The 12,802-nt window shown below is 47.7% G+C and overlaps 1 protein-coding gene across 1 annotated transcript in view; it reads right to left on the reverse strand.

The window, feature by feature from the left end:
- Nucleotides 1-6,602: 6,602 nt before the first annotated feature.
- The window catches only part of RBPMS2 (RNA binding protein with multiple splicing 2), a 51,127-nt gene continuing 44,927 nt past the window's right edge, over nt 6,603-12,802 (reverse strand). The window contains exons 7-8 of the mRNA XM_015418826.1: nt 9,789-9,857; nt 6,603-7,655 (exon numbers count right to left, since the gene is read on the reverse strand). Of these exons, the coding sequence (XP_015274312.1) occupies nt 9,795-9,857 (63 nt within the window). The 3' untranslated portion in view covers nt 6,603-7,655; nt 9,789-9,794. The remainder of the gene's footprint in view (nt 7,656-9,788; nt 9,858-12,802) is intronic.

Raw genomic sequence — 12,802 nt, forward strand, 5'->3', positions numbered from 1 at the left:
AGAGGCAACCGGCCGGGCTGGGGGGGGGGGCGCATGCCTGCCTGCCGGCCCCTTCTTCATCCTCTCTCCTCCTTCTGCGGGCTCTCTCCGGAGAGCTCTGAGCCCCACCTACCTCACAGGCGCTCTCTCACTTGGCATCACTCTGTCTCCCCCCCAGGCGGCCAGCTGGGAGGTCTCCAGGCCCCACCGGGAGGTTGGTATCCGAGGGGGGCTCCACGAGGCGGCCTCGCCTAGGGCGCACAAACCCCTCGGGCCGGCCCTGTCTGACATGCTAACTACCACACCAGTGAGGGAGAAATGCCCTCCGTACAGGATACTAAATTGGGAGAGGTAGCAAATACAGTAGAAGACAGAGTCAGGATACAGGATGATCTTGACAGGCTAAACGGGGCCAAAACAAATAAAATGAGTTTCAGTGGGGATAAATGTAAAGTTCTGCATTTAGGTAGGGAAAAATCAAATGCATAATTATAGGTTGGGGGAGACTTGTCTTGGCAGTAGTCTCTGCGAAAAGGATCTAGAAACTGAATCAGAAGAGTTTTTGGCTAAGCATTAGGAAGGACTTCCTGACAGAGCGGTATTCCTCAGTGGAACAGGCTTCCTCGGGAGGTGGTGGGCTCTCCTTCTTTGGAGGTTTTCAAGCAGAGGCTAGATGGCCATCTGACAGCAATGCTGATTCTGTGAACTTAGGCAGATCAGGAGAGGGAGGGCAGGAAGGGCTGCATCAGTGCTTGGTTCTCGTGGCCCTTTCTTACACGCCCAGGGAAAGGCCGATTGCCCCTTTGGGATCAAGAAGCGATTTTCCTCCAGGTCAGTTTGGCCAGGGATCCTGGAGGTTTTTTTGGTCATCTTCTGGGCGTAGAACAGCGGTCACTGGGGGTGTGGAGGGGAAGGCATTTGTGTATTTCCTGCACTGTGCAGGGGGTTGGACTAGATGACCCCAGAGGTCCCTTCCAACTCTATGAGTCTATGATTCTAGGAGGAAGGGACATTTCTTTGCGCGTTGGAGAATGCTGCTTCGTTGAGCCATTGCTTATTTCAAGATGACTGCCTGATTGTTATCATTTATTCATTAAAACAGTGCTTGTCTTTCGGAGCCCGTGTGCACGCCGAAGATGCCTGTCTAATGGAGCGGAGGCCCCCGTTTAGTCCCAGCAGGCAAAGGGGACGCTGCCTGCACTGGCGAAGCAGGTGAAGCGGCCGGGCAGGATAGCTCTCGCCTCTGTAGGAATAGGCTGAAGATGTGTGACAAAGGACTGCTGGAGGGCAGGAGCCGCAGTGGACAACGCAAGGAGCCGATGGCGTTAGTTCCTGCTTGCCTTTGCCCAAGGAGGGAAGAGAATTGGGCTGGGGGGTAAACACAGGCATTCGGGGCTAGCACATGAAGTTGTGGGTTTCACTTTTTTAAAAAAAAAATGTTGTTTTTACGTGCTGAGCGAGACACCTGCCAGCAGGAGAGAGTGAAAAATGGATACTGAAACCTGGGGAGGCACGACACAAGCTGTGGAGGTCCAGGCAACGGGCATGTTGACTGGAGCCAAGAGGGCCCCTCCTGGATGGCGCTCCCTGTTCAAGGGAGTGGGGGGGGGTCTGCCTGCCAACACACCTCTGGATGGCACCGAGAGTGATTCCAGTGGACCCAAATGACATCGGGCACTTCTCTGCAAAATAAACTTTTTTTAAAATGATGACCTGATGTAATGCCTTGCTAAGAGTAACTTTGGAATTTGAAGTGTATTAACCCTAAAGTAACCTTCTATTAGCAGTTTTGAAAATTGACCAGTAATAATCCCAATGACCTCTACTAATGCCTTGCTAATTGGATACTTTGAAAACTGGCCTATAGTCACCCTACTGACCTCATGTGACCCATTGTTAATTGGACACTTCAGAAGTTGACCTATAGTAACCCCAATGACCTGAGGTAACCCTGATGCTAATTGGGAATTTTAAAAGTTGACCTATAGTAACCCCAATGACCTCAAGTGACCCCTTGCTAATTGGAAACTTCAAAGGTTGACCTATAGTAACCCCAATGACCTCAAATAACCCCTCACTAATTGGAAACTTCAAAAGTTGACCTATAGTAACCCCAATGACCTCAAGTAACCCCTCACTAATGGGAAACTTCAAAAGTTGACCTATAGTAACCCCAATGACCTGAGGTAACCCTGATGCTAACTGGGAATTTTGAAAGTTGACCTATAGTAACCCCAATGACCTCAAGTAACCCCTCGCTAATTGGAAACTTCTAAAGTTGACCTATAGTAACCCCAATGACCTCAAGTAACCCCTCACTAACTGGAAACTTCCAAAAGTTGACCTATAGTAACCCCAATGACCTCAAGTGACCCCTTGCTAATTGGAAACTTCAAAGGTTGACCTATAGTAACCCCAATGACCTCAAGTGACCCCTTGCTAATTGGAAACTTTAAAAGTTGACCTATAGTAACCCCAATGACCTCAAGTGACCCCTTGCTAATTGGAAACTTCCAAAAGTTGACCTATAGTAACCCCAATGACCTCAAGTGACCCCTTGCTAATTGGAAACTTCAAAAGTTGACCTATAGTAACCCCAATGACCTGAGGTAACCCTGATGCTAACTGGGAATTTTGAAAGTTGACCTATAGTAACCCCAATGACCTAAAGTAACCCCTCACTAATTGGAAACTTTAAAAGTTGACCTATAGTAACCCCAATGACCTCAAGTGACCCCTTGCTAATTGGAAACTTCAAAAGTTGACCTATAGTAACCCCAATGACCTGAGGTAACCCTGATGCTAACTGGGAATTTTGAAAGTTGACCTATAGTAACCCCAATGACCTCAAGTAACCCCTCGCTAATTGGAAACTTCAAAAGTTGACCTATAGTAACCCCAGTGACCTCAAGTAACCCTGCCACTAATTGGGAATTTTGAAAAGTTGACCTATAGTAACCCCAATGACCTCAAGTGACCCCCTCAATGGGAATTTACTAGTTGACCTATAGTAACCCCAAGGACCTCAAGTGACCCCTTGCTAATTGGAAACTTTAAAAGTTGACCTATAGTAACCCCAGGGAACCGCTATGCTAACTGTGAATTTTGAAAGTTGACCTATAGTAACCATCCACTCATTGGAAACTTTAAAATTTAACTTATAGCAACTCCAGTGACCGCAACCCCTCCACTAACTGGCAAATTCAAAAGTTGACCTATAGTTGACCCAATGGCTTAAAGTAACCCCTCACTAGTTGGGAATTTTTGAAAGTTAATTTGTATTTGAACGTTTTGAAAATTGACCTATAGTGAACCTAATAACCTCAGGTAGCCTCTCTGCTAATTAGAAACATTAAGGCTGCTTCTCTAGTGACCTTATTTCATCCCCATTCATTAGACAATGTATATTCACCATCTCCAGTAAACCCTTTTTGACCCCCTGCTAAGTATGGTATGTATGCGGTGTATCTCCTGTAACCTTATTGGACTCCTATTAATTCAATCATTCATATGCGGCATCACCAGTGGCCCTATGAGATCCAGTGTGGTGTAGTCGGACTAGTATCTGGGAGACCTGGGTTCGAGTACTTACTCTGCTGTGGAAGCTTTGCTGAGTGACCTTGGGCCAGTCTCACACTCTCAGCCTAACCTACCTCACAGAGTCGTTTTGAGGATAGAGGAGAGGAGAATGCTGTAAGACCCTTTGGGTCCCATTCCCCACTAGGGTGAATAGCAGCTCTTTAAAATAAGCTAGGACGCAAAACAGCACTTACTAAGTTAACATTTACTTTATTAATATAGCAGTCCTCAGACTAGAAAACAAGCCTAAGATCTGCGAAACTGACGTGGAAGTTTCAGGTATCTTCGTTGCCTCAATGGGAAGGGCAAGATACCCCACTGAAATCTGGTTTCTGGTCACCGCCATCCTCACCACTGCAGGTGGTGGGGGTCACAGAGAGCAGGTTGCACAGCACAGGTGGTGGGCCTTCTGGTAATCTGGCCCCAATTCTGGGTATAAGCTTTCATCTGCACACATGGTTCATCAGATCATATCTGGTGAAGTGTGCATATACACGAAAGCTGATGCCCAGAATTAAACTTTGTTGGTCTTAAATGTGCCACTGGACTCAAACTTTGTCCCACTGTTCCTCGACAGACATATAGTCAAGGTCTGTTGGGAAGTTTGCCTGCAGAAAATTGACATTTACACTCCAGTGCCTTAGATGGTATTAAACTACATAATTTATTATGTAAACAGAGTAGCAGACTGTACTGTTACACAAAGCTTAGGTTTTATAAAGAAGTACAACTATTTCAATTTGTTAAGTGTACATTTTCCATAGCTTCAGGATTTCCAGAAATTTTACATCTAGCTGTAGGCTCCGTAGCCTGTTTGATTTTGTGAATGCCTGCAGGTTAGAAAACTAAAAGGGTTGCAAAGTTTTAAAAAAAGTTTTCCTTATGCCTCTCAGAACAAAGTTTGAGTCTAGTGGCACCCTTAAGACCAACCAAGTTTAATTCTGGGTATCAGCTTTTGTGTGCAGGCACACTTCTTCCAACACAGCTTCCCACCTGAATCTATCTTATAAATAAATCTTATGCCTCTCAGTTATTAGAAGCTACAAAGTCAGCTTTCTCTTAAGACACCCAGAAATAGTGCCACACAACTGGAAGGCAAGAGAAATTTACAGGGAGATTCCTTGCAGAGATTTAGCTAGCTCAGCGAAGTAACGGAGCTTAAAGAGGCAGTGACAAGTAAAAACCTCACAACTCAAATCCTCCTCTAGGCGTCCATCGTATCATTGGCTTGCGACTAAGCCCCAGAAAAAGGGAATGATGCACAAGTTGAGCCCTGGTGTCTGGGCAATCTAGGCCTATTTCTGGATCAGAGGACCAATTCATCTCAGAAGCTAAGCAGGGTCATCCCTGGTTAGCACTTGGATGGGAGACCACCAAGGAAGTAAAGGGTTGCTGTGCAGAGGCAGGCAATGGCAAACTACCTCCAAATGCCTTTTGCCTTGAAAACCCTACAAGGTTGCCGTTAAGTCGGCTGCAACTCAATGGTGCTTTCCATCACCAGGGCTGCGGTGAGGGGAGTGTAACTTAGCATCCCGGTTTCTGCTTAACACTCGGAGTTTTGATCAAGACCAGTAGCCGTGTTTGTCTGCAGCAGTAGAAAAGAGCAAGGGTCCAGTAGCACCTTAAAGACTAACAACATTTGTGGCAGGGTAGGAGTTTCTGGAGGAGTGAGCAGTGACTCACGAAAGCACATACATTGCCACAGATTTTGTTAGTCTTTAAGGTGCCACTGGACTCAGAGTTTAGAATATCACATTTCTGATTAATGCAGCAGCTGGAATCTTCCCCAGGGCAGGGAGACGCTGAACTCCACCCATATGAGCTGTCTAGCCACCCTCCAAGGTCTCCCTCAGCTAAGGATGGATTTTGTTCACCGCCATCTTACCTTGAAAAAGCAATTCCCCTTTCTGTGCAAGAAAACTGTGTGTGGATTTTTAGAAGCTTTCTCAATCTAAGTGAAATAGGAACAATTCACACACGGAAATACATGCTGAGGCTTGGTGAGTGGGAAAACACTTATTTTCTCAGTGCAAACCAAAAAGCAATTGCCCACTTAGCAATGAAAGCTGGATGCACCTCTGCGCTGGTCATTCAAGGCCCCCCCCAAAAAATATTTTAAGTGGTACAGTCTGGAGAAGCTGAATTGGATATTGAGGGGTTTTTTGGATGAACATTCAAGCATGCAGACCACCCCATGTAGTCTGTAGTGGTACAGTCCCAAGATAAGGGATGAAGGATGGAGGTTAAGGCTAGACCATTTTAGCTACAAGGCCTGGCTCCAGACTCATTTTCTGCAGGTAACAAGGACTTTCACCAGTGGAGTGCCATTTTCCTGCCCCCACAACAGCCTGAAATGACTCATTAAATACTGTTCAGTGACAGCATTTCAGGCTGCCACAGAGATGGTATCACCCTCTTGAAGGACTGCTACCTGTGAAGATATTAGGGATGGATCCAGCCACCTTTTTGATTCAATCTCACCCAATTCCCCTAAAGAGGAATTCCACCCAACTTTCATCCACAGAGATCCTGTGACATACAGCATAATCTTCCTCCCCAGAAGCAAGGCTGGATGGATGCAACCCTTTGCCCGAATTGAACCCTAAACCTATTTTGTGTGGTGGGATTTTCTCTTTTTTGGTATCTTTCCTCTGCCACCCTACAATCCAGGTTTTTGTTTGAGGGAAAAGAAAAGAAGAGCCACAGTACACCAGAGAGTACAATTCATATATTATCCAGTTTCACATTCATAGGATTATAGCAACTTATTCTCAAGGATCTGAATACAAGCGAGACAGCCATGGTCCAATATAATAATACTTAAAGCACTTCCAATACCAAGCAATAAAATGTCAAACAAAAAAATTGCACAAATTTCTTGTTACTATGCCTGACTGAATCTGTTACAGAAAGTTTTTCTCATTTTCTCCTCTTCAAGCTTTTTTTTTGTTTTTAAACTAAACATTTAACTTATCTTACAGATTACAGTTTCTCTTTAATAATTAATTGCACAAAAAACCACACACAATCTTTTATGAGGCATAAATATTTCCTTATTACACATGGTACAAAAATACTCGTACATCTTTTTTTTTGTTCGGTATTCCCATAAGGATGGCGGATTATTTGGCAGGACTGAAGCCTCTCCAATCAGAGGGATGTGGAGGAAAAAAAAGTTAAATATTTTACAGCTGTTCTATATATAGAAGTCTGACAGAGGAAAAAAACACACACACAAAAACAACCCTGACTTGAACTGGAGGAGAAAAATTGGACGAGAAATCCAGCAGATTTGAATTTTAAAGGAACAACAACTTGCTTCCCCTCCCCAAATTCTAGCTGAAGCAGAAAATGGAAACGGGGCAAGAGTCAGGACACTGTTTTGTCAGACGCCAAGTCCGCACGGAAGCAAGATGAATAAAAACTTCAGTGTTCGATAGCTAGGCCGAGACCTGTTGCTACGGTTACACAAACGCTGGAACAAAAACAAGCTTCGCAACACACATACGTACACACACACACCAAGTCAAAGTGTTGTAAATTCATGCCAGAAATAAACAAAAGAAAAACATGCAAAACCGATTTGTCTCTTCGCTTCCTCCAGCGGTACGGCATAAACACCATTTCAGGATTGGAAAGGCCTGGATATTGCACTGTATACAGCTAGGCCGCAATGCACGCCAGCAGCCCAGCTGGGAAACAAAACCTGGCTATCGCCAAGATCGGGTCTCTCCGACTCGGACTCGACGTAGCAAAAGAGGTGCGGGGGGGGGGGCGCGGGGAGAACGCACATGCCCCTCGGCAACGGGAGTTTGCCGGGACTTAGGCAGAGTGGGAGGCAAGCAGAACACAAGACCATGCAAGTCCACAGTAGGGTAGGGGGGCTGTTGCTATTCACAGTCTCGGACGGGGAAAGCCCACGGCTTCATTCGCGAGAAGCATGGGTTACTGCAGTTAGGCACCTTGTCCGGTGGCCACAGGAAAAAGGTTTTCTCTCGTGGAGGAGGATTTCCAGCGATCCACAGTCTGCTTCATCCCTGGCACATCACTCCACAGAGAGACACGGGGAAGGGGAGGACGTGGGCCGAGAGGCGGCTCTTGAAAGCAAAAGAGTGAAAAAGAGTTACCAAAAACATAGTTAGACGTCTCTCTTTCCAGTCCACTAAGGAACCCTCTCTCCTTTCCCTAATCGGGGCACGCCGATCCCAGGACGATTCTACGTTGATGAAGGAATACAAAGAGCTGTATAAATGACAGGAGACAACCTGGCAATTCCCGTGCAGCAGACCCTCAAGACCAGGGGTCCCCAACATGGGCACCAGGGCACCTGCCAACACCTTTCCCAGAGCTGCCAAATGTTTTGATAGTGGGTGGAGCCAGGTGGAGCTTTTGTCCTTAAAGGCTTCTGATTGGCTGTGCAGATTTTTAAAAGCACTGCTTTGGCAGCAGCTGCCACCACACCCAGGGACCTTTACTGTGTGGCTGAAGGTAAGCTGTGGCAGCCATTTTGTGGCTGGCTCAGCATCCTGCAACTGCCATTTTGTGGTACTACACTATGTCAGAAGTCCAAAGGTACCCACAGGCTCCAGAAGGTTGGGGACCCCCTGCTCAAGATGTACAAAAGGGATTCTCCTTCCAGGCTGCCTTGTGAGGTAAGGAATCAGTTACCAATTCCACAGCTTCAATAAAGAGAGGGAAGAAGAGACTGGACTTATACCCCACCCTTCACTACCCAAAGGAGTCTCAGAGCAGCTTACAAACTCCTTTCCCTTCCCCTCCCCACAACAGACACCCTGTGAGGTAGGTGGGATTGAGAGAGCTCTCCTGAGATCTGCCCTTGAGAAAACAGCTCTGAAAGAACTTATGACTGACCCAAGGTCACACCAGCAGCTACATGTGGAGGACTGGGGAAATCAAACCCGGTTCTCCCAGATTAGAGTCCGCGCTCTTAACCACTACACCAAACTCAGGTGAGGCTGGACTCTGGCCACCTTGCAACTGGTAAGTAGAACAGGGTGGCTGTGTATACTTGGGAGATTCAAACCCAGCTCCCCTCCAGTCCAAGGTCAATATGAGTGGTGGGACCGTGGCTCAGCGGCAGAGCACTTGCTTGGCATACAGAAGGTCTCAGGTTCCATCCCTGGCATCTCCCAGTTGAAGGATCTCAGGTGACAGCTGATGGAAAAGACCTCTCCTCGCCAGAGACCCTGGAGAGCAGCTGCCAGTCAGAGTCGACAACACTGACCTTGACAGACTCAGCAGAAGACCACTTCAAGTGTGTTCACGTGTACTATTCCACACGTATTAAAGCAAAGGCTGCAGCAACTTGGGTTTGCCTTGGAACAGAACTGGAGTTACAGATTTCTGCACCACAAAGGCCCATTCATAGCAGAACTCAGATTAAGTCCTCTGCTAACCATTTGGATAGCCCAGGCTAGCCTGACCTTGGGCAATTCTGCATCTAGCATTCGCTCCACGTTTTCTCGACTGGGAGGAGAAAGTACAGCTCAAAGCCACATTCAAATACCCACTGACTGCAATGTCACCCCTGAACGGCCATAAATCTATGCAGAAAGTGCAATAAAATCCAAGGATCAAAGAACTCAAAAGTGGCATGGAGTGTGGAAGCTACCATAAAACCCAATGATCAAAGGAAACGAAAGCAGCGTGCAGTGCAGGGGGGAATTTCTGTTCCAATGTGGGTTTCGTAAAACAACAGAGTGAAAAGCCAATGCAGAATCAGCCCTCGGCAGAACCCTGCTTAGTATTTGGATGGGAGACCTCCAAGGAAGCCCAGGGTTGTGACACAGAGGCAAGCAATGGCAAACCACCTCTGAATGCCTCTTGCCTTGAAAAGCCCATGAGTCATTTGTGACCTGACCCCGGGGGGGGGGGGAGATCTAACCATCTGGGAGGCAGGTGCGGCTGCTCAGCTACCCCTCCAATGTCAACCCAGGCATGTGGCATACATATGGGGAAGAGACCGGGACGTGTGCCTTGCAATTACCCCAGCCTGTGTCAGAAAAACAAAGTCAGCTTCAATTTGCCATGACACGCTGAATCAGCCAGGAGGGAAGGAGGAGGAAAATGTGGAATGACCAGATGTGGCAGATGTTCTTCTGGGAACAGCCATGAAATACCCAAAGACTCTCTAAAGGCTCAGATGTTAAGCAAGCAAACAGACAAACCCCAACATGCTCAAAGCCCCGTCCGCAAGGCAAGATACTCACTAAAAACTAACAGAACTGACGAGATTTCCATCCTTGTTGGGTAGCTTCAGAAGGAGGATACCAGCGCATCTGGGAAGAGAGAGAAACGATGTGATGGAGAAGCTCGAGACATGGCAAAACACGGGCGGTAACTGCGGTTGCCCTGACCTGGGTGGCACAGGCTAGCCTAATCTCGTCAGATCTAGGAAGCTAAGCAGGGCTGGCCTTGGTTTGTACTTGGATGGGAGACCACCGAGGAAGTCCAGGGTCGTGACACAGACAATGGCAAACCACCAATGAACTTCCCCTTGCCTTGAAAACCCTACGGGGTCGTCATAAGTCAGCTGCGACTTGATGACATGTTGGAACATCAACTGTACTTAGGGTGTTTCTTCCTAGCTACCTAGTATTACTGAAGGCTTCCAAACCCCCCAAGCCTAATATAGCCCCATCTAGTGCTGCAACTGTTCACGCTCCTTTCTGCACAAGGAGGCAAGCCAGCTGACCCAACTCCGGCACGATCCAAAAGAGCTACTCTAAGAAACCACTGGGAGGGGAAAAAATAACTGCATCTCACCCAGATTGCAAGCTCACACGTCACTAAGAGAAAGGAGCCGATTTCACACCTAGCTTCAGGCTACTGCAAGACACCCTGCTCATGGTGGCCACCTCTCATGAGCAACCTACAATCAGTTCTTTCCATGCAACCTATCACTGATCATAGCACAAGGAATGTGTTCTAGCTACTGATTCCCGTAGCCAATGTGCACACGCTATTGACCAGTCTTTCTGCGGTTAAGAGGGTTTAGTGGTAGAACACCTGCTTGCCATGCAGAAGGTCCCAGGTTCAATCCGTGGCATCTCCAGTTTAAAGGATCTGGTAGTAGGTGATGTGAAAAACCTCAGCCTGGGACCCTGGAGAGCTGCTGCCAGCCTGTGTAGACAATACTGACTTTGACAGATCAAAAATCTTGGACAATGGGGTTCCTCCACCTTCAAGTGGAAGGTGTATACAAGAAGCCTGTTGACCACAGATGCAGCAGGGCAACACCCACACAGGAAGCTGCCTTATACTGAATCAGACACTTGGTCCATCAAGGTCAGTATTGCCTACTCAGACTGGCAGGGGCTCTGCGGGGTCTCAGGCAGAGAAATGTCTTTTCACATCACCTACCCAGCATCAGCCGTAGACAAGACGGAATATGCCCTGAAAGGAGTGGAATGTTGGTAGGCTAAGTGGTTCAGAGTCTCCAGGGCAGAGACAAGGAGAAAATGTGTGCAGGGGGGGGGGGGGGACACACCAGACAAGAGAGCCACGCAGCATGCTCTGTTCGGCGCCCTTAGCAAGAGGCTAACCTGCTTTTAGCTAACTGGGGTAGTATCTCTTCCTCTTCACCCCAGACCTTCTCAGTACCCTGGCACTGGATTACAGCTGGATCTACTCCGTAGCTATTCACCTCAGGATTCTATACTCTCCAGGGGCCCCTGTTCCCTGAGGAGTAATCTGCCCCATTTTGCCTTTTGAACAGCATATTAGCTGACGGGCAGTAGGTTCAGGACAGACAAAAGGAAATCCTATTTTATGCAGGGAATGATTTAAAGGTGGAATTCACCATCAGAGGATGTCGTGATGGCCACAGGAATAAACAGCTTTAAAAGGGGGTTAAGCTAGATTCATGGAGTATAAGTCTATCAATGGCTACCAGCCACAGTGACTGAGAGGAACCGCCACATTCAGAGGCACTAAGCCTCTGAATCCCAGAGCCAGGAGGCAATGTTAGGGGAAGGCCTCGGCCTCTCTGCCCTGTTGCTGACCCTCCAAAGGAACTGGCTGGCCACTGTGTGAGACAGGAGGCTGGACTAGGTGGACCCTCACTGGTCTGATCCAGCAGGGCTCTCCTGGTGTTCTTAGGTTGACCTAGATTGCAATTGAGCCAGGACTCCACCCTTCAAGATACAGCTAGGCAAGACCCAAGAGACTCTCCATGGGGGCTTCTCGATGTGTCAACTAGAGGGAAACTGAATGTCACTGTTTGGTTGTCAAAAATTCCAGTTGCCGACACTGCTGATCTTTGCTCCAAGCAAAAAAAATAAGAAATAAATCACAGCTGGCAGTCTTACCACACACGTTACCAAAAATCAGTTCTCTCTCTTAAAAACTGATGCCTTCCCTGGGATTTGTGTGTTGAAAACTGCATCAGTGGTGTATAAAGAGTGCCAAAGAAATCAAGCGAAGATGACAGCGTATGACAATTAACCAAAAAAAGGGGGGTAGCCTGCCTTTGCTAGCATAAGCACTGATTTCCTCTAGAGCCTGCCCCTAATCAACATTCAGTCTTTCCATCAGGTTCCCTAATTCTCTGCCTCCATGTAAGGTTGAAACGATAACGTGCTCAAGGGTCACCGCAGCGAGTTCTCAGACGCCACTGGGCCTCCAGTTATCTGTACCATTCCTAGCAAGCATTCTTTTCTCAACTGACATCCACGCCGATAGTCATGTTTCACATTCTCACACACACACACACACACACCCTCCTCCCCATGGTTCAGTGTGTAAGCATTTCCCAGATTCCCAAACCCCTCTCCCCCGCACATCTGGAATCAGTTTTGTCCATCCTGCCCGGCAGCTGAATGGGAACAGGAAAGCTCCCTGCGCTCTGCTCTTTCACCCTGGAAAGCAAAGCCCTGGGCGGAGGATAACTGTGGATCCAGCTGGAGGGAGGAAAGGAAAGAGGCTGGGATTCATGGAAGGCCGGTTTTGCAGAGGGTACCGCTGCTTGTTACAGGCAGATGTTTGGGGCTTCTCTGCTCGGAGTAGAGGGAGGAAGAAGAGATTGGATTTATACCCCGTCCTTCACTCGGGAGTCTCAGAGCGGCTTACAGTCTCCTTTCCCTTCCCCTCTCCGCAACAGACACCCTGTGAGGTAGGTGGGGCCGAGAGAGGTCTTTCGAGGACTGCTCTGAGAGAACTTGTGGCTCACCCAAGGTCACACCAGCAGCTGCATGCGGAGGAGTGGGGAATTAAACCTGGTTCT

This window comes from Gekko japonicus, unplaced genomic scaffold (genome assembly GCF_001447785.1).
Source record: "Gekko japonicus isolate JY-2015 unplaced genomic scaffold, Gekko_japonicus_V1.1 scaffold150, whole genome shotgun sequence".
NCBI lineage: Eukaryota > Metazoa > Chordata > Lepidosauria > Squamata > Gekkonidae > Gekko > Gekko japonicus.